This window comes from Pocillopora verrucosa, chromosome 10 (assembly GCF_036669915.1).
Source record: "Pocillopora verrucosa isolate sample1 chromosome 10, ASM3666991v2, whole genome shotgun sequence".
Lineage (NCBI taxonomy): Eukaryota > Metazoa > Cnidaria > Anthozoa > Scleractinia > Pocilloporidae > Pocillopora > Pocillopora verrucosa.
In genome coordinates this window covers 3,489,816-3,516,315 of record NC_089321.1, presented here as the reverse complement: position 1 = coordinate 3,516,315, position 26,500 = coordinate 3,489,816, and the positions used below count along the sequence as shown (strand labels likewise).

At 37.1% G+C, this 26,500-nt stretch overlaps 2 protein-coding genes across 5 annotated transcripts in view; both read left to right on the top strand.

Annotated features, from left to right (window-relative positions):
- LOC131782072 (uncharacterized) overlaps positions 1-3,186 on the top strand; it is a 34,860-nt gene extending 31,674 nt beyond the window's left edge. For 2 of the 3 annotated variants that reach the window (XM_059098786.2, XM_059098785.2), the window contains exon 5: positions 488-3,185. In XM_059098786.2, the coding sequence (XP_058954769.1) occupies positions 488-718 (231 nt within the window). In that variant the 3' untranslated portion in view covers positions 719-3,185. Of the gene's footprint in view, positions 1-487 lie in introns of all 3 variants that reach the window. The other variant, XM_059098787.2, reaches the window with a different exon arrangement.
- Positions 3,187-3,879: 693 nt separating this feature from the next.
- On the top strand, positions 3,880-9,609 carry LOC136284013 (uncharacterized). Of its 2 annotated transcripts, none has more exons than XR_010719025.1 (4): positions 3,880-4,043; positions 7,418-7,607; positions 8,026-8,141; positions 8,592-9,609. XR_010719025.1 is itself a non-coding variant. In XM_066173715.1 (4 exons), exons 1-4 carry the CDS (start codon positions 6,912-6,914, stop codon positions 8,826-8,828), a joined length of 636 nt encoding a protein of 211 aa, XP_066029812.1. In that variant the 5' UTR covers positions 6,848-6,911; the 3' UTR covers positions 8,829-9,609. The 2 variants fall into 2 exon arrangements, 1 of the variants encoding a protein (XP_066029812.1); XM_066173715.1 differs by lacking the exon at positions 3,880-4,043 and adding an exon at positions 6,848-7,004.
- Positions 9,610-26,500: the final 16,891 nt, after the last annotated feature.

Below are 26,500 nucleotides of genomic sequence, written 5' to 3'. Positions count from 1 at the left end.
GAACGATGCGTGGAAAAGGCCTTGGTCCAAGTGTGACCTTAGTCATGAAATGTAATTGTAAATGCCAGCCAGATGCCCGAGTGAAATCATCTTTGTGAAAATTCTGGCCTGAAGATGTAACAGACTCTTTGTACAATTCGCTTCTTTTCATTTTTCCAACAAGAAAAGGGCTTCCCAGCAACATCTTCAATAGATCTAAGTATGGCAAAATTCTTTCTCACATAGAATACGCTGGAGCAATGCTGTATCTTAATTTTTTTTCTCAAATCTTGCATTCATCCACTAATGACGATCTGTGAATCCTACTTAGATATAAGTTGTCACGCCCCGATGGCTTGGCTGTTGATTCTTAGTTTTCTATTACGATCTATTATGATCTTCACAACTACATCACTTTAGACCCAGAGGGAGCCCCTTAATAAAAACAAAAATTGCAAAATTGCATTTTGAGGAGCATGTTCTCAAACCTTGCACTTCATATTTGCAGAGTGCATCGACTGTGACAGACAACAAATTGAAGTTCCAAAAGAGAAATATCGCCATGACATACTTTGACAGTGACCGAAACTCGGCTGTCAGCATGGAATATTCCGCACTGATGTCTTTATCCACACCTCGAGCGGTAATTAAAAGTAATAGGTCTGGAAAAGTGTTCCTAGACAAGAAAAAGAACTGGAAAGATTGTCGCGCATGGGTAAAAATAAACGATAATGTTTAATGTAATGGTGCCTTCACTAAGCCATGTTCACGTGTGAAAATTATTGTAGCGGATCTTTTTAAAGTAGTGGGATGTTGAAGGCCTAAATGTAATAACCGTCCTAAATGTCATAAAGACCTAAATGTAATATGATTTGGTTAGATGTAATAAAGTCCTAAATGTAATAAGCCTCCAATGCAATCGTTTAACTCCTGATAGCGCACATCCACATTGAGATGTTAAAGTGACAAAAATCCTCTGACCAGTATTCATGTCACATTGCGGGTTTGCTGATATCAATCAGCGTCTTCTTATTTGTTGGACTTAAGTAAAGAAGCATTGGCTGCAAACCGTTACACTGATGAACAATTAGCAGCAAATGATAGCTGGCAAAACAATGAGTAGGCTGACCAATACCTCTCCATATATCACAGGCTCAAACTCTTAAGTACAATTCTCGGTTTGCGGCTGACGTCATACTTTTTTTGCAAGTAAAGCGTCCGCCATGTTGGTGCCCATCTCAGATGTGAAATTTCATGCAGATATATTACCATCTCTACAGTGCCCTCTGTCAAATCGTTTTATGGATATTCCTGATGAAAAAAAATCCAGAATCACAAGAGAATATTCTCCTTAGGATACCTGTGCTTTCGAACTATGTGGAGGGCCTAGAAGGCCACGTTCGAGAGCGATATTTTTAAGGAAAATTTATGTGGTCGGTGTCGACCCAGTAGCCATTCCAAGTGAGCAGTTCAACTCAGAACTGACTCACTGACTTTCTCTGACGTATAGGTCAGTGGACTTCCTTTTCCTTGTTATTGGGTTCATTTATCACTCAAGTATATTGTCACTTGAAATCTGTTGTATTTAAGAGTCTAAGCCAGTGATATAAAGAGAGGTATTAAGCCGCGTTCCCGTTGTTTTGACGTTTGTCAATTTAATGCCAAAAGCACATCAGTATAAGAGTTCGTAGGAAATGTTTCTCGACCTACGTCTCTTGCAAGTGAAAAGACGCTGATTGGCTTGACCACAACTATCTTCAGGCCAACGGAGACAAGACACAAGCAATGGTCCTTGGCAAAAGTACCCACCACTATAACTTAAAGTTTAACGGCGCTTCTATCGACATTAAAGAGCACCTAAAGATCCTCGGAGTTCACCTTGACAATAAGTTATCTTTTCAAGAACACATAAATGAGATGTTAAAGAAAGTATTTGCTAAGATAGCCGCACTCCGCCGCCTTAAACGCCTAGTGCCTTCCAGTACACTGCTAGTTCTATATAGGAATTTTGTTTTATCGCATTTTGAGTATTGTAATTCCCTACTAATCGGCATCGGCAAAACTCTTAATAAGAAGTTAGAAGATGCAAACCACTACGGTCTCCGAACAATAATGAACTTGGGGAGAAGCATTAACTACGAATCAACTCTTAGAACAGCAGATATGAGCACACTGGAACACAGACGCATAGAACATTCGCTAATAATATTTTATAAATGCTACAAAGAGAACGGCCCAAGCTACCTAGCCGACCTCTTCGAACCCCGAATTACTCCCTACAACCTGAGAAATACTGGCCTCAACGTAACTCAAAATTCCTACAACAGCAAATTCCGTCACAATTCGTACTCATTTGTCATCTCTCGCATCTGGAACAAACTACCACCTTCTGTTAAAATCGCCCCTAACTTATCGTCTTTTAGAAGAAAACTGAAAACTCTTATTTTTACCGGCTGCCAATGCAAAAGCTGTCTATAATCTTTTGACACTTCTGCGTATACGTAGCTTCTGCTTAATTATACATTTGTAAATAGTTTAACGTGATAACTAATAATTTAGAATTAAGAATCTCAGACTTTGTAAATGTATTTTATAGTCAGTCACTTTTATCATGAGCCTCCGGCTCGGGAGATTGGGCGACCACTCCCCGTGTACCTGACGGTAAATAAATTATACTTATACTTATTAATATCAGCGAGCCCACAACATGCCATGAATATCGGTCAAAGGATTCTTTGGTGCAACGGCTGTCACTTAAACATCTAAATGTGAATGTCCGCTATAACAAAAACGCACGGGCGGAATTAAACGATTGCACTGAAGACTTCTTACATTTAGGACCAAATTTTATTAAATTTAGGACAGTTATAACATTTAGGCTTTCAACAGCGAGACACTCATCGAACTAAAAATGAAATATGCATTACATCATTCTCAAGTTCGGGGTTTAATGACCCTTGTTAATCTTGTTTAATCGGAGCTTGTTTACTTTCTAATTCATTGAAGTGTGCCGTTGTTTGTGACAAGGCTACCGCTAACCTGGAATTAAGCGTAAAAGGGTAACTCTTTATCCTAGAGTATTGCCTTGTCTCGAAAATAAAAAGTATCACTACGGCTAATATTTCGAGTGATTTGCTTTAGGCGTGGGGAAGAACTTAGCATATCATCGCTCAAAACGCGACTAAATATCTGCGTGACAGCCCTTTGATAGTTCTAAGCTATACCGTGCTTTCAATGCACTAGTAAATAAAAAATCATAAACAACATTTGATTTCACTTAGACTCACTTGGTTCGGAAACGTTTCGAAGAATAAAACTGCATCCGAACGAATCCCGTTTTTCCTCCCGTAATAATAGAATTTGTCTTTTATCAAGGCCGTATAAAATTAAGCAAATATAAGTTTGTCCGTTGACAATTTTTTGCGTCCATGCTGGAAACGGATAAATGACTTTTCTTCACAGTCAAAACACAATAATTGCCGCAGGCAGCGACGCCCGACTGGATTTCTAAGCATGCGCAGAGGAAGGGTTCCATCATCTCGCTCAAAAGGGAATTCAAAATAAGATGTCAACGTTTTCGAAAGGTTCGTTTTCAGTGAAAAATTTATCCGGATTAGGGTGGGCGGTCAGCCTAACTTTTGTCAAAGGTCTCCCCGAAACTTGTCGAAATAGCGTGCCAAGCTTGGGTAATGACTGACTTGGCTTGGCGGAGCGGATTAACGGCATAATTCTTGTAACAAAAAGCCAGTCTGACCTCTGGTGAGCGTCCATGGTATGTTTTTTTAAATAATGGTAATCATATTTGCATACGGGAACGAAGATGCCTCTCAAATTTGCTTCACTCGAACATATGACTTCGTCGCTTAGTTGGTGATAGGGAACTTTAGAAAAGCACGACGGCGACCGGCGACGGCAAGAGGATGTGGCAAAACAAAAAGATCTAATGAGCAGAGCAAGAGCTCAGCACGTGCGTTTCAAAACTGTGTAGATTTCGTAGCCGTCCTCTGCAAAATATCAACGTGAAATCATCAAATTTGCGTGGTCCAAGAAAGGAAACTCTGACGGTAAATTATTTAGGTTTCTATTTGAAACTCAACTCCGCTCTTAAACGTTATCCTGAGGTTAACTCGCGGCGCCGTAAGAGATGGTGAACACATCCAGTCGTTCGTAAAATTCCAACTATAAATATATATATATATATATTCATTTTAAAATCGATGCTGTCTTAACTGCTAAAGGTCCCTAATAACGCTTAGACGCAGGTTCAAATCTTGGCGACGCCTGAATGTTTACGAGCCCCTTTTTCTGAAATGTCTTTAAATACTACCGCAGCTAATCCCGAGGATAACTTTCGCAACTACGAAAACACTGGATTAGATAATTGTAACTGACGTCATGCAGGGTTACCTCTGAGAGCGGGAAATGTATTTTTAGGCACGGGACACGTGTTAAATCACGCGATATATTGCAATGTAATAAAAACACCAATTTACTGCCAATTAACTACGGCCCGCAGCGGAAAATTATGTTCAAAAACCAAATAAGGAAAGGGACAGTAATGAAACCGGAAAAGGTAAGGTTAAAGCTGAAAAATAATATAAAATTGAACTGCTTTATCTTGATAATTTAGGTACACTTTGAATTTGAAGGACGAAGGTACTGGAAGGAATCAGTTTAGAATAAATCCCGGCTCCCTTCGCTGGTCAGCTCTCGAATTAATTATATTTTTTTCAGGGGGAGGTGTCTTTTCTTTCCTTTCACTGTTAATGATTATTATATAACATTCTCGCTTCGAAATGTGACACGCTTTTTCATCCTTTTTGATCAAAAAACATGATACATCACGTTGCCACTTAGCTGGCTCTTTTCCTTCGATTTCTGGGTTACATATAATTGATTCTCCGTGTTTTCGGTTCGTTATCACCGATGGGAAAATATACTCAGCGTAGGAGATATCATTTTTATTTTTTTGGTAAGATAGTTCATCACCAAAATAAATGAAAATGGTGTGGGATTTGCTAGGGATGGGAACAAATTAGCAAGGATTATATATTGCAACGATAAAAAGCGCCCTTGACTTATGTTTTGAGATGCACAAATCACGATGTATCTGGGTGAAGAACAATACGTACTGACGTCCTTCATGCTTCAACGGTTCGAAACCGGATAGGAAACTAATTGATTTATTCCTTTCTTGAACACTCAAAAGGCGTTGAGTAAATACGATTTACATCATCATGATTTTGTTTATACACGGAAGAGTAATTTTTCTTAGTTATTGATTGAGTAATTCTACTCTGAGCTTTATTTTTCAGAGAGAGAATCGATGCCTCTGTAATTGGACAAAGGTATAGTAGTTGTATTACACGCTCACACACCGACATAAAGCCCCCCCCCCCCAAAAAAAAAATAAAAAAAGTCAAACCTTTAATTCCCGTGACCAAATGATCAAAATTTTATAATTACTATAGAGATAGAAAATAAAACTTTATAACTTCCCAGAAAGTGACTTACGTGGTGGACTTAAGATATAAGGTTGTTTGATGAATTTTAAAATCACTCCTTGATAAAATATTTGCATCCTTTTTCTTATATACATTCACTAGGTAATTCCAGCCATCATATAGAAAATGCAAACCGAAACCGCACAACCGGCAAATTTTTATTCAGAAACTGAATTGCGACCTGCAAGCTACGATATTTTATATTCAAATTCTTCAGATGAAAGAAGTTTCGTTCCTTCATTGTTTTCTTGGTCCATACGACACAACTCTAAAGAATATCGGGTCTTTTAGAGAACCTAATTTAATCAAAGACACATGAAACAAATTTGTTTTAAATTTTCCCTAAAGAAAGTAAAACAGTTTCTGTACCTTGTGATTTTTCCTTGACTTGTGGGAGGATGAAATAATTTTTCAAAAATAGATGTTTTGTAATACTCAGTGTTTCTAGTATTCCACTCTGTATTTTTGAGGCATATACAAACCTGCCATTAAGCTTAGGATGTTTGCTGTTTTAGGGAAATCCTGTGGTAAAATGAAAGTTATTTTTTCGTAAATGAAAACAAAGCATTAGAGTATTTAAACCGTCAAGATTTTTACAGAACAAACGATTTGATGCTCTAGAATGTCCCTCTAAAACAAAGCAGAAATATCTTTTTCTTTTCAGAGTGGATGGAACTCTTGGCTTTTTCTCCGTGTTTGTAAATATGCGACATTACTCAGATTGTGCTATCCTAAATTGATCATTTACAAACATGTATTCTTTCACCGGTCTGATGATGCAGTATCCGGTATCACTTTCATTCTACTTCGCTGCTCTTAAATCTAATACTTGATAGAGCCAAAGTAAATAAGAATCGATTTTTGTGGAGTTTAACGACTTCGGTTTGTCTTACTTGAAAATAATTTCCATGGTTTGCTACTAAATTGAATGAACAATGTGATAGTAGCAGTGCCCTTTCACCTGGAAGTAGTTTTCCCAATGTAGTCGAATGTCTCGTGACCAAATTAGATCCACCACTTTAGTTTCAGTATCACTTCAGTATCACACACGGAAAGTACTTTTTTAAACTAGCATGTAAAATCACTTCAAAACAACATTCTTAAGCTTTTAATTGAAATTCAGCTAAAAATAAAACTCGTCGTCAAAATTAAAGCTTTTAAAAAGATACGTACACGTAACTTATGCAAGTCTTCGCTTAGGTTTGAATTGGTAATTGATTAAATCTACTCTCCGGACAAGGCCGGAAAATATGGCGTTAAAGCACTATTGTGTTTCTCCGGCGCTGAATGGAAAGTTCCTTACGTCGAAGAGACGGAGGTTCTTTTTAATGCTGAGTCGTCAACATCTATCTTAAAGACTTCCAGGAAAGGGAATAGTCCCGAAACAGTTTCGAAATCACTACTCTCTATGTATATATACAAGTGGTAATGCCATTAAAGTGGCTTTACGGATACAAACAAGCACAGTTGATGGCACAACTTGATAGCTCACGGTGTAAAATGGCCGGCGCAAAACTACTGGTAAGTCAAGGTTTTTCAAAGGCGTCGTGAATCGTCAATCGCCGAAACTTTCGCAACGTTTTTATTCTTACTTCAATTCTTCGCGCTCAGTTACTTTTTAGTGAAACGTCGACACTTTTTTTTGTTGCAAGTCTGAGCGATATACTGGTGGTTTAATTTAATTGCGTTAGGTTAGAGTGATCATTTCTCATAGTCAACGAGATGCATTCGCATCAGCCTTCTGGACTGTCAGACCAGATCAATCAATTCTTCAATTTTCATCCATATTTTTCTCTTAATCTGTAAATTGCTTAAATAAACAGTCAATTAGTTCCACCACCCTTTGGTTAACAAACTTGGATTTGAAGAGCTTGCAGACCTCCACTCTTCCATAAGGTTAATCAACTCTTATTTTTCCTTGTCGATATTTTTAGGTCTTGCTTGTCCTACCCTGTCTGTTATTTTCGACGAGCGGTGCGGAAGACATATCTCCCAAGAAAGAAAAAAACACATTGAAGGCTTTTAAGAGACAGGGCAGAGCCGATCTCCTCAAAGCTGAGCGGAACGGGGAAGACGGAGCTTTTAAACTTTCCTTTACTGGAAACATGACAGGCCCTACAACAGGTGAGCATTTATTGTTAATTGAAGCGGACAATCATTTTCAACAGGAAGCCAGTCAGCGATTGTACAGATGGAAAGGTTCTGTCATGAGAGGATAGATATTAGCTTTAGTGAATCCTCTTTTCGGGGGTGGGGGGGGGGAAGTTCGCCCTCTAATAAGGGTACAATCAGTGATTGTAAGGATGAAAAGGACCCAGTTCTGTCTGGAGAGGATAGATATTAGCTATGGTGAATCCTTTTTTTCTCAATGTAGTGCTTCTCACCTTTCACAGGGCCATATTAAAAAACTCCTAACCTAGAAAAAAACTGTCTTAAAATTTTTGTGATAAGAGCTAGATCAAAGCGCCTTTCTTGACAGAACTGAGACTTAACTATATACGTTACTACATACGAAATTATCACTCTGTATATCTATCACCAGGTACACAATTCCTCTTCAAAACTTACTGGAATGTTTCTTCCGGTTATTTTACCATTCACCCCGCTGATTGGCCAGAGTATTTACTGGCTGTTGATGGACGAAAGTTGGTCGTAAAGGTTAGTGCAGCTTGAAAGACAATAGTCAGATAAGCATCTCTAATGTGAAAATAAAGTAGTTTTCAATGTAAAGCATGAAACAAAAAGCGTCTCAAAATGGATGTGGACTGATTAACTTGCCATTCTAAATAGCGGACTCGATGAAAACCTTACACATAAAGATGTTCAAAGAACGCAGTTATCTTTCTTGCTTTTTGTTGTTGCTTTTACTTTTTTTCCGGAAACAGCGCACTGAACAACCTGAGCATTTCAATTGTCCGTCCGCTGCTTCTTGGATGAAACTCCTACGCTCTGATTGCTCCATTTAAAAACAATATAGTCCTTCCTGCACTCTGATTGGTTATGGACTATATCGAGTTCCTTAACCACAGAGACATAAGTGATGTAACAGTTTAAGGATACCGGAATGTAGTGCCATAAAGATACCCTTCTCTTGCTCTTTATCGGCAGAAACCACACAATTCTACGACGGAACTGACGGAAAAAAACTATAAGTTTTCGCTGACGGAATTCCACTGGACATATACTGATAATGAAAATAACAAAGAGGTGGAACGTGTCCTAACAGTAATAGTCTCCAAAGCCAGTGGCCTCGCGATTAAAAGTGCAAGGGATGGTCGCGTCCTTTTGAGCTCTAACTGGATGGACTGTGGAGCATGGCTCTCTCTTTCAAAGGTCAATGATTAATTATTCCACTGGGAATTCTTTGAAGGACATTGTCCGATTGGTAAAATAATTTATCTGTATGTATATAGTTTTACGTTCATTCACTTGGCTGACTCCAGGCGAATTTATTTTATAAAAGTAATTGTGTGTTTTGAGTTCGTAAAACATAACAGTAGGTAAGTTCTCACAGAGCACTTTTACATCGAGTATCGTGAGTCACGAAGGAAATAAAAAAACAGGATTGAATCAAAAGGAGAAAACGAGAACTCGTCGACTTTGATAGAAATAAAACCTATTAAGCAAGGAGTGTGAAGAAACGCGACTGGCCACGTGACGATTGGTATCAGTTTCGCATTTGATTGGTTGAGAGAGTAGCGCGAGCCTGGTGAAGAGGGACAAAAGCGATATACTTATATAAGATTTATTCTGTTGAACTTAAAATCGCACTTCATAGTTATATTTAATACATTTACTTCGCTATGATATGTTACATATCAAAAAAAAAAAGAAGGAAAAGATGAAGAAGTTAAATTAACATAAAAGAGAGTCAGATGTATAGTAAATAACAATTATTTACAAGATCCGGTTAGGATAGGGCTTGACGAAATCGTCTTACAAGTGAAATGCATCGTATACTATGTATTTGAGATGATTAATATAATCATGTTGTGCATGCTATCGACATTGATTGAATTTTGATATTTATGATGTATAATGAATACTTATATTCCTTGTATGATTGACTCAGGTGAGTCAATACTGTGTTTATTTAAAGCACAAATTATTTAAATAAAGCAACCTTAGTTTTTACGAGAGAATTTCGATTGATTTAGTCTCACAGCATTCGACTATGTGTGTTCACAGACTTTTCAAAATAACAAATTCAATTGTTTTAAATGGTTGATGCGGTTAATATTTGGTATTGTCAAACAACTCACTAAGATAACAAATAACAGTTGTGACAAACACAAGCAATTGAGCTTTGACACTTACCTTCTACCTTCTTATGCAATAAAGTGAAAATTTTGCATTTGATTTGAATACTGAGGAGAGCATTTTTTCCAAATACTTCAATTATTCACTTGCATTTATTAAAAATTATCCATTACTGCAGCTTTCTCACAAACTGGAAGTCCCTTTTATCTTTCTATACCAAGACATTCAAGTCTGCCGTTTTGATTATTGTGTTTTGGCCAGCTATTTTGTACATTGTTTAGTTTTACCTCAATTGAGATCTTCTAATGCACATTCACAATAATGAGGAAGCCTTTGTGAATTACTCTGTTTTAAAACCAGATATCAAAGAAAGGCTTCGTTTTCGATGGACAATTTTTCCAGATTAGAGCGGACGGTCAGCTTAACTTTTATTTGATACTGATAATTCGAAAAAGAATTATTGCTATTGAGCAAAAAACATGATACATCACTAGCAACAACCTAAACCAACCTAAACCAACCTAAACCAACCTAAGCAATTTGATTTGCCGTCCGCTGCTTCTTGGATGAAACTTCTACGCTCTGATTGCTCAATTTTAAAAACAATATAGTCTTTCCTGCACTCTAATTGGTTATGGACTATATCAAGCTCCTTTACCACTCTAACTCTTTGCCATAGAGTTACCCTTCTCTTGCTCTTTATCGGCAGAGACCACACAATTCAACGACGGAACTGACGGGAAAGAACTATGGGTTTTTGACGAAGGAACTCGAGTTTAAATATTATGATAATGTACAGAAAAAAAACGTGGAACGTAAGCTGACAGTAATAGTCTCCAAAGCCAGTCGCCTCCCGATTGAAAGTACCACAGATGGTCGCGTCCTTTTAGGCTCTAACTGGATGGACTTTAGAACATGGCTCTCTCTTTAGGCGCTCATTAATTAATTATTCCACTGGGATGTTCACCGATTAATAAACAAATATATTTGTAATTATATAGTTTTACGTTCATTCACTTGGCCCGCTCCAAGCAAATTTGTTTTAAAGGAGTACTTAAGTGTCTTGATTTAGCACTTTTACATGGAGTATTGTGAGTCACGAAGGCAATCAAAGCAAAGGCTGAATCACAACGTGAAAATGACAACTCGCCTACTTTGATGGGAATAAAATAAACCTTTAAGGCAAGAAGTGTGAAAAAACGCAGCTGACCATGTGACGATTGGTATCAGTTTCGCATATGATTGGTTGAGAGAGTGGCGCGAGCGTGGTGAAGAGAAACAAAAGCGACACACTTAAATGAGATTTACTCTGTTGAAAACGCATTTCATAGTTATATTAAATACCTTTACTACGCTATGATATGTCACATATCAAGAAAAAACAGAAGTAAAAGATGAAGAAGTTAAATTAAGATAAAAACAGTCAGATGTACAGTAAATAACAATTATTTACAAGATCCGGTTAGGATAGGGCTTAATGAAATCGTCTTAAAAGTGAAATGCAACGTAATACTATGTTTTTGAGATGATTAACATATTCATGTTGTGCATGCTATTGACACTGATTGAATTTTGATATTTATGATGTATAAAGAATACTTATATTCCTTGTGTGATTGACTCAGATGAGTCAGTATTGTGTTTATTTTCAGCATAAATTATTTAAATAAAGCAACCCTAGTTTTTACGAAGGAATTTCGGCTGATTTAGTTTGAGTCTCATTCGACTATGTGTGTTCACAGACTTTGCAAAATGACAAATTCAATTGTTTTAAATGTTTCACGCGGTTAGTATTTGGTATTGTCAAACAACTCGCTAAGATAACAAATAACAGTTTTGACAAACACAAGCAATTGAGCTTTAACACTTGCCTTCTACCCGCTTATGCAATGAAGTGAGAATTTTGCTTTTGATTTGAATACTGAGGAGGGCATTTTTTCCAAATACGTCAATTATTCTTTTGCATTTATTGAAAATTATCCATTACCGCAGCTTTCTCACAAACTGTAAATCCTTTTTTTCCTTCTTTATCAAGACCTTCAGATCTGCCGTTTTGATTATTGTGTTTTGGCCAGCTATTTTGTACATTGTACAGTTTTACATTATTTGTGACCTTCTTATGCACATTTACATAATTAAAAAGCCTTTGTGAATTACTCGGTATTTAACTTGAAAACAAATTTGAAGAAAGGAGAGCTGGTTCACCGTCGCAGTCTTACACTGAGTCTACCATATTTGCTGTTAATCAGATGTCTTTCCTCTTCCGGCTTCCGGGCTCAATGGAATTTCGTCCAAATGATTTTGTTTACCTCTTAAAACGCTTCTAAAGTCCTCTTCAAACAAAGTGTACAAGAGGGGATTGACATGAGAAGTTCCAAATCACATGAAAAGAAGCAGTTTATTGACGGCTGGTGGAAAGAGTACCACTACATTCTCGTCATAGAAAATCGAGCTAAGGAAGTAAGCAAAACCAACCTAAAATAAAGGAGAGAATCATTGAGGCTAGAATGGTCACGGCGCGTTTTTGTCCCCACACAATAATTGCCGCAAGCAGCGACGCTCGACTGAATTTCTACACATGCGCAGTGGAAAGGTTTTATCAAAATGTCAACGTTTTTACTGAAAAGGCTTCGTTTTCGGTGCACAATTTATCCGGATTAGAGTGGACGGTCAGCCTAACTTTTATCAAAGAGAGGTCTCCCTAAAGTTTGTCGAAATAGCGTGCCAAACTTGGGTAATGACTGATTTGGCAGAGCGGCTCGGATTAACGGCATAAAGCCAGTAAGAAAAAGCCAGTCTAAAATCTGGTGAGCGTTCATGGCATGTTTTTTTTTATAATTACATAATCATATTTTCATACGGGAACGACGATACAACGTTTGGTTTCGTCGCTTAGTTGCTAATAACGCCCAGACGCAGGTTCAAACCTTGGCGACGCTCGAATTTTTACACGCTTCTTTTCTGAAATGTCCTTAACTGCAGCTACTGAGGCTAATGTGCCAACATGATTTCTTTAATGGTTTTTTTTATATGATGTCAAAGGTGTCAAGGAAAACGGGAAAAAATTCCCGATAAAGATGATTTAAGAATCTAATTGATCACGAGGAGTGATTAAAATCCACACGATCTTCTTGAGGGAAAACCCGAGGATTACTTTCGCAACTTCGGAAATACTGGATTAGATTGTTGTAACTGACGTCATGCAGGATTATCTCTGAGAGCAGGAAATGTATTTTTAGGCATGCGACACGTTTCAAACCGCGCGATATGTTGCAATGTAACAAAAACACCAATTAACAACCAATCAACATCGGCCCGCAGCAGAAAATTATGTTCAAAGAACCTTTGCCTTCACTGTTAATGATTGAAGAAATGTAAAATGGTTTCCGTGGTTACATAGCCTGGTGTTTACATAGCCTCGATAAGCGTAGGAAACCACGACGCGATGCGGAGTGGTTTCCAGCTTATCGAGGCTATGTAAACATCAGGCTATGTAAACACGGAAACCATTTTACATTTCTTTTATAAAATAACTAATGAGAGAGGAACGAAAACCGTGTTTACATACGCTCATGTAAAATGGTTTTATGGCCAATCAGAGCGCGCGTACTAATTGAATTATTTTATAACATTATATATCATCCTCGCTTCGAAATATGGCATGCTTTTTCTATTTTTGGATACTAATACGAAAAAAAAAACTATTGCTATAAACTATCGAACAAAAACCATGATGCATCACTTTGCCACTAAGCTGGCTCTTTTCCTTCTATTCCTGGGTTACATATAGCTGATTCTCCGTGTTTTGGTTCGTTATCACCGATGGGAAAATTGCACTGAAAGTGAGAGATACCATTTTTTTTTCGGCAAGATAGATTATCGCCAAAATAAATGAAAATGGTATGGGATTTGCTAAGGATGGGAACAATTAAGCAAGGATTACGTACTACAAAGATAAAAAGCGCCCTTGACTTACGTTTTGAAATGCACAAATCACGATGTAGCTCTTTTTTTTTTTATCATGGTGAAGAACAATACGTACTACTGACGTCCTTCAACTGTTCGAAACCGGATGGGAAACTAATTGATTTATTCCTTTCTTGAACACTCTTATTTTAAAGGCGTTGAGTAAATACGATTTACATCATCGTGAGAACATTTATTTAAATAACGAGTAATGAAGAGCTCACAAATCGAGTGTTTTTAATTTTAGGAGTGTAACATAGAACATTTCAGAAGATAATTCTACGCATTACGGAAGTATGTTATCTTGTGTTTCCTTACTCTTTGGTTTATACGCGGAAGAGCAATTTTCCTCAGTTATTGATTTAGTAATTCTACTCTGAGTTATATTTCTCAGAGAGAGAATCGATGCCTCTGGAATTTGACAAAGGTATAGCAGTTGTATTACACGCTCAGATACCGACAGAAAGCCCCCCCCCCCCTCCCTCTAATTCCCGTGACGAAATGTTCAAGATTTTATAATTATTATAGAGATAGAAAGTAAAACTTTATAACTTCCCAGAAAGTGACTTACATGGTGGACGTAAGATATAAGGTTTTTCGATAAATTTTAAAATCACTCCTTGTTAAAATATCTGCATCATTTTCCTTATATACATTCATTAGGTAATTTCAGCCATGTATTAAAAATGCAAACCAAAACCGCACTACTTGCAAATTTTTATTCAGCAACTGAATTGTGAGCTGCAAGCTGCGATATTTTATATTCAAATTCTTCAGATGAAAGAAGTTTCGTTCCTTCATTGTTTTCTTGGGTCATACGACACAATTCTAGAGAATAGCGGGTCTTTTAATGAACCTTATTTAATCAAAGACATATGAAACACATTTGTTTTAAATTTTCCTTAAAGAAAGTAAAACAGTTCCTGTATCTCGTGATTTTTCCTTGACTTGTGGGAGGATGAAATAATTTTTCAAAAATAAATGTTTTGTAATACTCAGTATTTCTAGTATTCCACTCTGTATGTTTGAGGTATATACATACCTGCCGTTTAGCTCACTATTTTTTCTGATGGCAAATAAAAGTTATTTTGTCATAAATGAAAACAAAGCATTAGAGTATTTAACCGTTCAAAACTTCCAATTTCACAATTTTTACAGGACAAACGATTTGATGCTCCAGAATCTCCCTCTAAAACAAACCAGCAATATTGTTTTTCTTTTCAAGGTGATTTTAACTTTTGGCTTTTTCTCTGTGTTTATTAAATATGCTACGTTATTCAGATGGTGTTAACCTAAATTGATCATTTAATAAAAACATTTAATTTATTCTTTCACGGTTCTGATGATGTATCTTTACATTCATTCTACTTCGCTGCTCCTAAATCTAATTATTGACATAGCAAAAGTAAATAAGAATCGATATCAGTGGAGTTTAACGGCTTCAGTTTAACCTATATAAAATATTTTCCATGGTTTGCTACTTAATTAAATAAACAATGTGATAGTAACAGTGCCCTTTCACCTGGAAGTAGCTCGCCCAGAGACGTCGAATGTCTCGTGACCAAATTAGATGCAACACGTTAATTTGTTTACATCACCAGAAAGTCCTTTTTTCAAATAGTATTTAAAATAACTCCAAAACCACATTCTTAAGAAAGCTTTTAATTGAAATTCAATTAAAAATGAAACTCATAATCAAAGGCCGGAAAATATGACGTTAAAGCACTGTAACGGCGCTGAATGGAAAGTTCCCTTATGTCGAAGAGACGGAGGTTCTTTTAATTCCTGAGTCGTTAACCTCTATCTTAAAAACTTACAGGAAAGGGAACAGCCCAGGAAACAGTTTCGAAATCACTTGCTATTATAAATGGATTACGGATTACAAACAAACACAGTTGATGGCACAACTTGATAGCTCACTGTGTAAAATGGCCGGCACAAAACTACTGGTAAGTCAACGCTTTTCAATGGCGTTGTAAATCGTCAATCGCTTGAATTTTCGCAGTGTTACGATTCTTTCTTTAGTTCTTCGCGATAGGTTATTTATAATGAAATGTCCACACTTTTTCTGGTCCGAAGTATGCTTTTATTAACCGATATTCTAAGTAACTGTAATCCACTAACCTTAAGAGAGATTAACGAGTGATCCAAAAGAACCTGATTTTAAATCACTAAAGAAGATAAAGTTAAATAAACTCAGTAGTTTTTAAACGCAGGTCTATCCACAGCTACATTTTGGGCAATTGTACTTGTACAGTTGTATTCATTTTAACTCGTGTTGCCTTTTCGTAAACAACGTAGACGTCTCGATTCCATCAAAGTGTTGCAGTTTATTTTTAACCATTGGATTACTTAAACATTTCAAAAAGCATGTTTAGACACTATAGAGAAGTGTTTTGGCCACATATTGACTTCGTACTTTCCTCTTTTTATTGATAATTTTTCGTCATTTTCGGGAGAGAAATTTTGGAAGCAGCTCAGTCTTCCTTGCTGTAAATTTCATTCTCCCAAACGCGTCTTCTTCCTTTTTTTGTCGCAAAACTCAGTGCTGTCAGGTTTATATTCCCGCTTCTGGCAAAGCTGTCTATTGAACTCAAATACTCGAGCATGCCTTGCCCATGAGTGGACTGGTGACGACGTGCCCAGTTTCGAGAGTTCGATTTACAATTTTTAGACACTCTTGAGTCTCTTTGTTTTTTTTTTTTGCAATCCTTTGTTTTTTTTAGCAAATCTGAGCGATATACTGGTGGTTTAATTTAATTGCGTTAGGTTAGATCGATCATTAATCATAGTCAACGAGATGCATTCCCATCAGCCTTCGGGATCATCAGACCAGATCAATCAATTCTTCAATTTTCATCCATATTTTTCTCTTAATCTGTGCATTGCTTAAATAAACGGTCGGTTAGTTCCACCACCCTTTGGTTAAAAAACTTGGATTTGAACAGCTTGCAGACCTCCACTCTACCATAAGGTTAATCAACTCTAATCACATGTTATTCTATTTACTTCCTCTATTTTTCCTTTTCAATACTTTTAGATCTTGCTTGTCCTATCCTGTCTGTTATTTTCGACGTGCAGAACGGAATACAGAATCACCCAGAACACAATACACACAATAAAAGCTTTTAGGAGACAGGGCAGGGCCAATCTCCTCAAAGCTGAGCAGAACGGGGAAGACGGAGCCTTTAAACTTTCCTTTACTGGAAACATAACAGGCCCCAGAACAGGTAAGTATTTATTGTTAATTGAAGCGATCAATTATTCCTAACAGGAAGCCAATGAAATTAACAATGCCTGAAATAAAACTGACCGTCGAAAAGTAAGTTCAGTTTATATTGATGTGCAATTATCAAACACGTGCTATGGCTTTAAATAGCAACACCCCATGGCAAAGGAGAGCGGAACTAACATTAATAACTGAGGATGTCCCACTTTAGCTGAGCGTTGTCTCATTCAATCTTTTCCTTCTCCCTTCCCATACTTTCTTTCTTTTGCCTTTGATATACCATCGATCAAAATCGGATGGGGGGGAGGGTGGGAGGAAAACAGGGAGTCGCTCTCTAATGAAAGTGCTATCAACGATTGTGAGGAACAAGGATGCAGTTCTGTCTTGAGAGGATAGATATTGGCTTTGGTGAATCCTCTTTTTAATGCAGTGCTTCTCACCTTTCAAGCTTTGTTAAAATTTCTGTCATAAAAAGCTAGATTCAAAGCTATTCTGGACAGAACTGAGACTGAATGTATGTAACAACATCTGAAATGTCACTGAATTAAGCGCCGCTCCTGTTCTGAATTAATTATCACTCTGTATATCTATTTCCAGGCACAGAATTCGTCTTCAAAAAATACTTCAAAGGTTCGTCTTTCAGTCATTACGCCATTCACCCAGCCGATTGGCCAGAGTATTTACTGGCTATTGATGGACGAAGTTTGGTCGTAAAGGTTAGTGCAGCTTGAAAGACAACAGTCAGATTAGCATCTTTAATGTAAAAATAAACTAGTTTTGACTGTAAAGTATGAAACAAAATACGCCTCAAAATGGATGCGAACTGAAAAAATTACCATGCTAAATAGCGGACTCTCAGTGCAAACCCTTACACAGAAAGAGGTTCAAAGAGCGCAATTATATTATTTGCTTTTTGTTGTTTGTGTTATACTTTTTCGGAAACAGCGCACTTAACAGCCTAAGCATTTTAATTTTCCGTCCGCTGCTTCTTGGATGAAACTCCTACGCTCTGATTGCTTCATTTAAAAACAATATAGTCTTTCCCGCATTCTGATCGGTTATGGACTATATCAAGCTCCTTTACCACTGAGCCATGAGTGATGTAACAGGCTAGGGATACAGTGGAATGTGGTGTCAAAGAGTTACCCTTCTCTTGCTCTTTATCGGCAGAGACCACATAATTCAACGACGGAACTGACGGGAAAGAACTATGGGTTTTTGATGAAGGATCTTGAGTTCAAATATTATGATCATAAACAGAACAAGGACGTGGAACATGAGCTGACAGTAATAGTCTCCAAAGCCAGTCGCCTCCCGATTGAAAGTACTACGGATGGTCGCGTCCTTTTGGGCTCTAACTGGATGGACTTCAGAACATGGCTCTCTCTTTAAGCGCTCATTAATTATTTTCTCCGATTGATAAACAAATACATTTGTAATTATATAGTTTTACGTTCATTCACTTGGCCCGCTCCAAGCAAATTTATTTTAAAAAAGTACTGAAGTGTCTTGATCTAGTGAAACATAACAGTAGAACAGTTCTCACAGAGCACTTTTACATGGAGTATTGTGAGTCACGAAGGCAATCACGGCATCAGGCTGACCATGTGACGATTGGTATCAGTTTCGCATTTGATCGGTTGAGAGAGTAACGCAAGCGTGGTCAAGAGAAACAAAAGCGATACACTTAAGTGAGATTTACTCTGTTGAACCTTAAAACGCAGCTGACCATGTGACGATTGGTATCAGTTTCGCATTTGATCGGTTGAGAGAGTAACGCAAGCGTGGTCAAGAGAAACAAAAGCGATACACTTAAGTGAGATTTACTCTGTTGAACCTTAAAAACGCACTTTATAGTTATATTTAATACCTTTACTACGCTATGATATGTCACATATCAAGGAAAAAAAAAAGGAAAAGATGAAGTAGTTAAATTAAGATAAAAAACAGTCAGATGTACAGTAAATAACAATTATTTACAAGATCCGGTTAGGATAGGGCTTGACGAAATCGTCTTAAAAGTGAAATGCAACGTAATACTATGTATTTGAGATGATTAATATAATCATGTTGTGCATGCTATTGACACTGATTGAATTTTGATATTTATGATGTATAATAAATACTTATATTCCTTGTGTGATTGACTCAGATAAGTCAATACTTTATTTAAAGCATAAATTATTTAAATAAAGCAATCTTAATTAGTTTTTACTAGAAAATTTCGATTGATTTAGATTGAGTCTCACAGCATTCGACTATGTGTGTTCACAGACTTTGTAAAATGACAAATTCAATTGTTTTAAATGGTTGATGCGATTAATATTTGATATTGTCAAACAACTCACTAAGATAACAAATAACAGTTATGACAAACACAAGCAATTGAGCTTTGTCGCTTGCCTTCCACCTCCTTATGCAATGAAGTAAACATTTTTGCATCTAATGTGAATACTGAGGAAAGCTTTTTTTCCAAATACTTCAATTATTCTCTTGCATTTATTAAGAATTAGTCTTTACCGCAGCTTTCTCACAAACTGTAAGTCCCTTTTCACCTTCCATAGCAAACCTTTAAATTTGCATTGTTCAGTTTTACATTAATTGAGACCTTCTTATGCTCCTTCACAATATTGAGAAAGCCTTTGTGAATGACTCTGTCTTTAATTTGAAAACAAATTTGAAGAAAAGAGAGTGGGTTCACTGTCGGAGTCTGACATTGAGTCTACTATATGTGCTGTTGATCAGATATCGTTGCCCTTCAGGCTTTGGTGCTCAATGGAATCCTCTTTAAACAAAGTGTACAAGAGGGGATTGACAAGGGAAGTTCCAAATCGCATAAAAAGAATTAGTATATTGACAGCTTTTGAAAAGTGTAGAACTATATTCTCGTCATGGAAAATCGAGCTACGGAAGTAGGAAAACCAACCTAAAATAAAGGTGGGAGCTGATTGAGCTTAGAATGGTCACGCCTTTTGCCGAGCTCCCCTCAAGTTCCGAATATGAGACAATTCCAAACTGGAAACGGATAAATGACTTCCCTACACAGTGAGCATGCGCAGAGGAAGGGTCTCATCATCCCGCTCAAATGGGAATTTAAAACAAGATGTCAACGTTTTTGAAAGGCTTCGAATTCGGTGAACAATTTATCCCGATTAAAGTGGACGGTCAGCCTAAATTTTATCAAATATTAGGTTTCCGTAAAGTCGAAATAATTTCCCAAGCTGAGGTAATGACTGATTTGGCAAGGCGGGCTCGCATTAACGGCATAAGGCCTGTCAGAAAAAGCTAGTCTAACTTCTGGTGAGCGTTCATGGTATGATTTTCTCATAATTATATAATCATATTTACATACAGGAACGAAGATGCCTCTCAAATTTACTTCACTGACAACACTTGGCCTCGTCGCTTAGTTGGTAATAACGCCCAGACGCAGGTTCAAACCTTGGCGACGGCTGAATTCTTACAGGCTTCTTTTCTGAAATGTCCTTTACCGCAGCTACTGCAGCTAATCTGCCAAGGTTATTTCTTTATGTTCTTTCATAAGATGTCAAAAGGTGTCAAGGAAAACGGGAGAAAAGATTCCATATAAAGATAATCCATGAATCTAATTGATCACGAGGAGTGATTAACACATGAACTTCTTGGGGAAAAACCCCAGGAATACTTTCGCAACTCCGAAAAAACTGGATTAGATAATTGTAAATGACATCGTGCAGGGTTACTTCTGAGAGCGGGAAATGTATTTTTAGGCACATGACACGTGTTAAATTACGCGATATGTTGCAATGTAAGAAAAAAACCAATTAACAACTAATCAACTGCGGCCCGCAGCAGAAAATTATGGTCAAAAGCCAAATAAGGAAAGGGATAGTACTAAAACGAAAAAGGTAAGGATAAGGCTGAAAAATAGTATAAAACTGTAATGCTTTATCTAGATAATTTGGGTACACTTTGAATTTAGAACACAAAGTTACGGACAGGAATCACTTTACAATATATCACGGCTCTCTTTGCTGGTCTGTTCTCGAATGACATTTTGTCGTTTTTTTTGGGGGGGGGGGGGGGGGGAGTTTCCTTTTCCTTTACTCTCAGTAATTATTGTATAACATTCTTGCTTCGAAATATGGCATGCTTTTTCTCTGTTTTGATACTGATAATTAGAAAAAAACTATTACTGTAGACTATCGAACTTTGCCACTTAGCTGGCTCTTTTCCTTTGCTTTTTAGGTAACATGTAGTTGACTCTCCGTGTTTTCGGTTCGTTATCATCGATGGGAAAATTACACTCAAAGTGACAGACATCAGTTTTATTTTTTTGGTAAGATAGATCATCACCAAGATAAATGAGATTGGTGCGGGGTTTGCTTAGGATGGGATAAATTAGCAAGGATCACATACTGCAACGATAAAAAGCGGCCTAGACTTAACGTTTTGAGATGCACAAATCATGATGTAGCTCTTTTTTTTTATCTGGGTGAAGAACAATACCTACTGCTAACGTCCTTTAACTATTCGAAACCGAATGAGGAAACTAATTGATTTATTCCTTTCTCGAATACTCTTCCTCTAAAGGCGTTGAGTAAATACGATTTATCATAAGCACACTAAATAACGAGTAACAAAGAGCTCACAAATCAGATGTATTTCATTTAGGAGTCTAACATAAAAACATTTCTACGTATTACGAAAATGTGTAATCTCGTGTTTCCTTGCAATTTTGTTTATATGCGGAAGAGCAATTATTCTGAGTTATTCGGATTGAGTAATTCTATACTCCGTTATACTTTTCGGAGAGAGAATCGATGCCTCTGTCATTTGACAAAGGTATAGCAGACATCGACAAAAGACCCAAAAACATAAATTCAAACCCTGAATTTGTTGAAATCTTCAAGATTTCGTAATTATTATAAAGATAGAAAGTAAAGCTTTACAACTTCCCAGAAAGTGACTTCCGTGGTTGTTCGATTTAATTTTAAAATCGCTCCTTGGTAGAATATCTGCATTCTTTTTTCTGGATACATTAATCAGGTAAATCCAGCTATAAATCGAAGATGCAAAGCAAAACCGCACTACTATCAATTTTTTTTTCTTTACAAGGTGATTGAAACTCTTGGCTATTTCTCCGTGTTTAGTAAATATGCCACATTATTAAGTTTTCACTGTTCTGATGATGCAGAATTATTACTTTAATTCTACTTCGCTGCTCTTAAATCTAATACTTGCCATAGAAAAAGTGAATAAGAATCTATATCAGTGGAGTTTAACGACTTCGGATTGACTTACGTAAAAATATTTTCCATGGCTTGCTACATAATTAATTAAACTATGTGATAGTTACAGTGCCCTTTCACCTGGAAGTAGCTTGTCCGTTGTCGTCGAATGCCTTATGACCAAATTAGATCCACCAAGTTAATTTGTTTACTTCACCGGAAAGTCCCTTTTTTAAGTAGCATGAAAAATTACTTAAAACTTACAGGAAAGGGAACAGCCCCGAAAACAGGTTCGAAATCACCACTATATAAATGACAATGCTTTACGGATGACAAACACAGTTAACGGCACAACTTGATAGCTCACGGTGTAAAATGACCGGTGCAAAACTACTGGTAAGTCAAGGTTTCTCAAAGGCGTCGTGAATCGTCAATCGCTTAAATTTTGGCAGTGTTATCATTCTTTCTCTAGTTCTTCGCAATCGGTTATTTGTAATGAAACGTCCACACTTTTTCTGGCCCGAAGTATGCTTTTATTAACCCATATTCTAAGTAACTGTAATCCACTAACCGTGGGATTAACGAGTGATCCGAAAGAACCTGATTTAAAATCACTAAAGAAGATAATGTAGTTTTTAAACGCAGGTCTATCCACAGCTACATTTTGGGCAATTGTACTTGAACGATTGTATTCACTTTAACTCGCGTTGCCTTTTCGTAAACAACGTAAAAGTCTCGATTTCAACAAAGTGTTACAGTTTATTTTTGACCATTTGAAGGACTTAAACATTTCAAAAAGCATGTTTAGACTTCAACTTTGTACTTCTTCATCATCTTCGAGCAAAATATTTTGAAAGGAGCCCCGTCTTCCTTGCTTTAAATTTCAATCTTCCAAACGTGTCTTGCAAGGAATATAAGTATTCATTATACATCATAAATATCAAAATTCAATCAATGTCGATAGCATGCACAACATGAATATGTTAATCATCTCAAATACATATATGTTATTTGCCGGCTGGGAGGTCCGTATGGTGAAAAACTGTGACCGAGGTCTTGAAAATGCTGCCCGAGGCCGTAGGCCGAGGGCAGCATTTTCAAGACCTCGGTCAGTTTTTCACCATACGGACCGACCCTTAGCCGGTAAATAACATATTTATTGTTTTTAAACTTGACGAAATTCTTTCCGAAAGAACCCGAATGATTTATGGACGTAAATACGGCAAGATCTTCCATAAACTGAACAATTTTTGAGTGGGTAAATGGTAGTTAAAATAGAGGTGATGCAAATTTAAGAGAGATGCCTTAGCGAAACATTTTCATTTCCGTAACGATAAAGGTGATTTAAAAGGCTTCCAAACAAACTTTGAAACATTATTTTTACAAGTATCTGTCACAATCTGACACCTGTCAATTAGAGAGCGCGCAAGAAAAAAAAAAGCGTAGGAACATTTGAAAACCAACAGAACTAGTTTGGCAAGGACTGTCACGACAATGTTTTCTTCAAAATCAGTCAATGATCTAACGGAAAGTATTATTCACTCTCATCGACCATTCATTCATGTACGAAGATTTACCTCTTTTCATTAAGTAAACGGCGAGGAAAGTAATTGTGAGTAAATTCAATTTTTTTATTTTGAAGTTGTGAGAGGTTGCTCGTTTGTTTGCTGTAATGGCGTGTTTAATTCTGGTCTTTCCTTCACAAAAACTAAATTCGAACGGCACACTCCAACGAGACACAAGGGAATTTAATGCGGCCTTTTCTCAAAAAATTCCTTCAATTTCTGTTGTGCAATTTACGGTACAAATGTCCAAATTGAACGGAATTGGAAAGACTCACCGGGAGCGTATATTTGTTGTAGAACTTAAATTAAAACTTTGCTCGCTCTTTCACTATGAACAAATTGCTCGAGAAAATTCAGATATTAAATGAATGAAAGTTCCATCGTTCAGTTTAACTGTAACCAAATACCTCACGTTTCAACTTTCTGGGTACTTTTTGTGAACGATTAAAATTAATTGCAGACGGTTTTTTGGCCGCTTGTCAACTAACGTAATGACACTATTGTTTAAACAAATTCATTCTGAAACCAATAATTTTCTGTCAACCAACTCTGTCAAAGTGATTTGATAGAGAAAAGAGAAGATTCATAAGTTATTTATCGGCTTGAGGTAGTGACCGACGTGTTTGCTTAAAAATACTGCCCATCCGGAAACCGAGGTATATTTATGAAAAATGACGAAAGTTGGGATGTACTCGGCGACTCACGAAAGCGTTACCGTGGCCCGTGGGCAGAGATAGGAAAATACTGACCGGGTAAAGAACCAATCAGATTGCAAGATTCGTTACCGTGCCCTCTAAAAAAACAATAAATAGTACTACGTTGCATGTCACTTGTAAGACGATCTTGTAAACAATTGTTATTTACTGTACACGTGACTCTTTTTTATCTTAACTTAACTTCCTTATCTTTTCATTCTGTTTTTTCTTGATATGTAGCATATCATAGCGTAGTAAAGGTATTAAATATAACTATAAATTGCGATTTTTTTTTTGCGATCCTTCTTGCTTTTTTGTTGCAAAATTCAGCGCTGTCAAGTTTATATCCTCGCTCCTGTCAAAGCTGTCTATTGAACTCAAATACTCAAATACGGGCAAGCATGCCTGGCCCGTGAGTGGGTTGGTCACGACGTTCTCAGTTTCGAGAGTTCTTAAAGATACTCTTGAGTTTTTTTTTTATTTTTTCTGACCGATACACTAGTGGTTTAATTTAATTGCGTAAGTTAGATTGATCATTTCTCATAGACAACGAGATGCATTCGCATCAGCCTTCGAGCAACTAAGGAACTGGACTTTCACTTTCGAAAGTTCGATTTGCAAATTCTTAAAGATACTCTTAAGTTTTTTGCGTTTTTTTTTTTTTTTTTGGAAGTCTGAACGATATACTAGTGGTTTAATTTAATTGCGTAAGGTTAGATTGATCATTTCTCATAGTCAACGAGATGCATTCCCATCAGCCCAAATCAATCAATTCTTCAATTTTCATCCATTTTTTTCTCTTTTTCTCTGTGCATTGTCGATATTTTTAGGTCTTGCTTGTCCTACCCTGTGTGTTATTTTCGACGATTAGTGCGGAAGACATATCTCCCGAGAAAGAAAAAACCACATTGAAGGCGTTTAAAAGACAGGGCAGAGCCGATCTCCTTAAAGCTGAGCGGGACGGGAAAGACAGAGCTTTTAAACTTTCCTTTACTGGAAACATAACAGGACCCAAAACAGGTGAGTATTTATAGTTAATTGAAGCGGTCAATCACTCCCAACAGGAAGTCAATCAGCGATTGTAAGAATGGAAAGAAAGCAGCTCTGTCTTTAGAGGATAGATCATAGTATTAGCTTTAGTGAATCCTCTTTTCAATGGAGTGCTTCTCACCTTTCACAGTGCCATATTGAAAACACTCTTGGCCAAGAAAAAGTTGTGTTAAAATTTTTGTTATAAAAAGCTAAGTTCAAAGTGCTATTCTCGGCAGAAGCGAGACGAAATGTATGTTACTACATACGAAATGTCAATGGATTAAGCGCCCCTCCCATTAATTAATTATCACTCTGTATATCTATTTCCAGGAACAGAATTCTTATTCAAAAAATACGTCAATGGTTCTTCCGGTCATTTTACCATTCACCCCGCCGATTGGCCAGAGTATTTACTGGCTGTTGATGGACGAAAGTTGGTCATAAAGGTTAGCGCAGCTTTAAAGACATCAGTCAGAATAGCATCTCTTATGTAAAAGTAAAGTAGTTTTGAATGTAAAGTATGAAACAAAAAACGTCTCAATATGCATGGGTGCGGACTGATAAAATTGCCATTCTAAATAGCAGACTCGGCGAAAACCTTGCACAGAAAGATGTTCAAAGAGCGCAGTTATCTTGTTTGCTTTTTTTTGTTGCTATTAACTTTTTTCCCGAAACAGCGCACTGAACAACCTGAGCATTTCAATTGTCCGTCCGCTGCTTCTTGGATGAAACTCCTACGCTCTGATTGCTCCATTTAAAAACAATATAGTCCTTCCTGCACTCTGATTGGTTATGGACTATATCGAGTTCCTTAACCACAGAGCCATAATGTAGTGCCATAAAGTTACCCTTCTCTTGCTCTTTATCGGCAGAAACCACACAATTCTACGACGGAACTGACGGAAAAAAACTATAAGTTTTCGCTGACGGAATTCCACTGGACATATACTGATAATGAAAATAACAAAGAGGTGGAACGTGTCCTAACAGTAATAGTCTCCAAAGCCAGTGGCCTCGCGATTAAAAGTGCTAGGGATGGTCGCGTCCTTTTGAGCTCAAA

Coding starts and splice junctions, on each gene's coding strand:
- LOC136284013 (XM_066173715.1), top strand. CDS start 6,912: ATGCCATTAAAGTGGCTTTACGGATACAAACAAGCACAGTTGATGGCA. Junction 7,005..7,417: donor TGGCCGGCGCAAAACTACTG/GTAAGTCAAGGT, acceptor CGATATTTTTAG/GTCTTGCTTGTCCTACCCTG. Junction 7,608..8,025: donor CATGACAGGCCCTACAACAG/GTGAGCATTTAT, acceptor ATCTATCACCAG/GTACACAATTCCTCTTCAAA.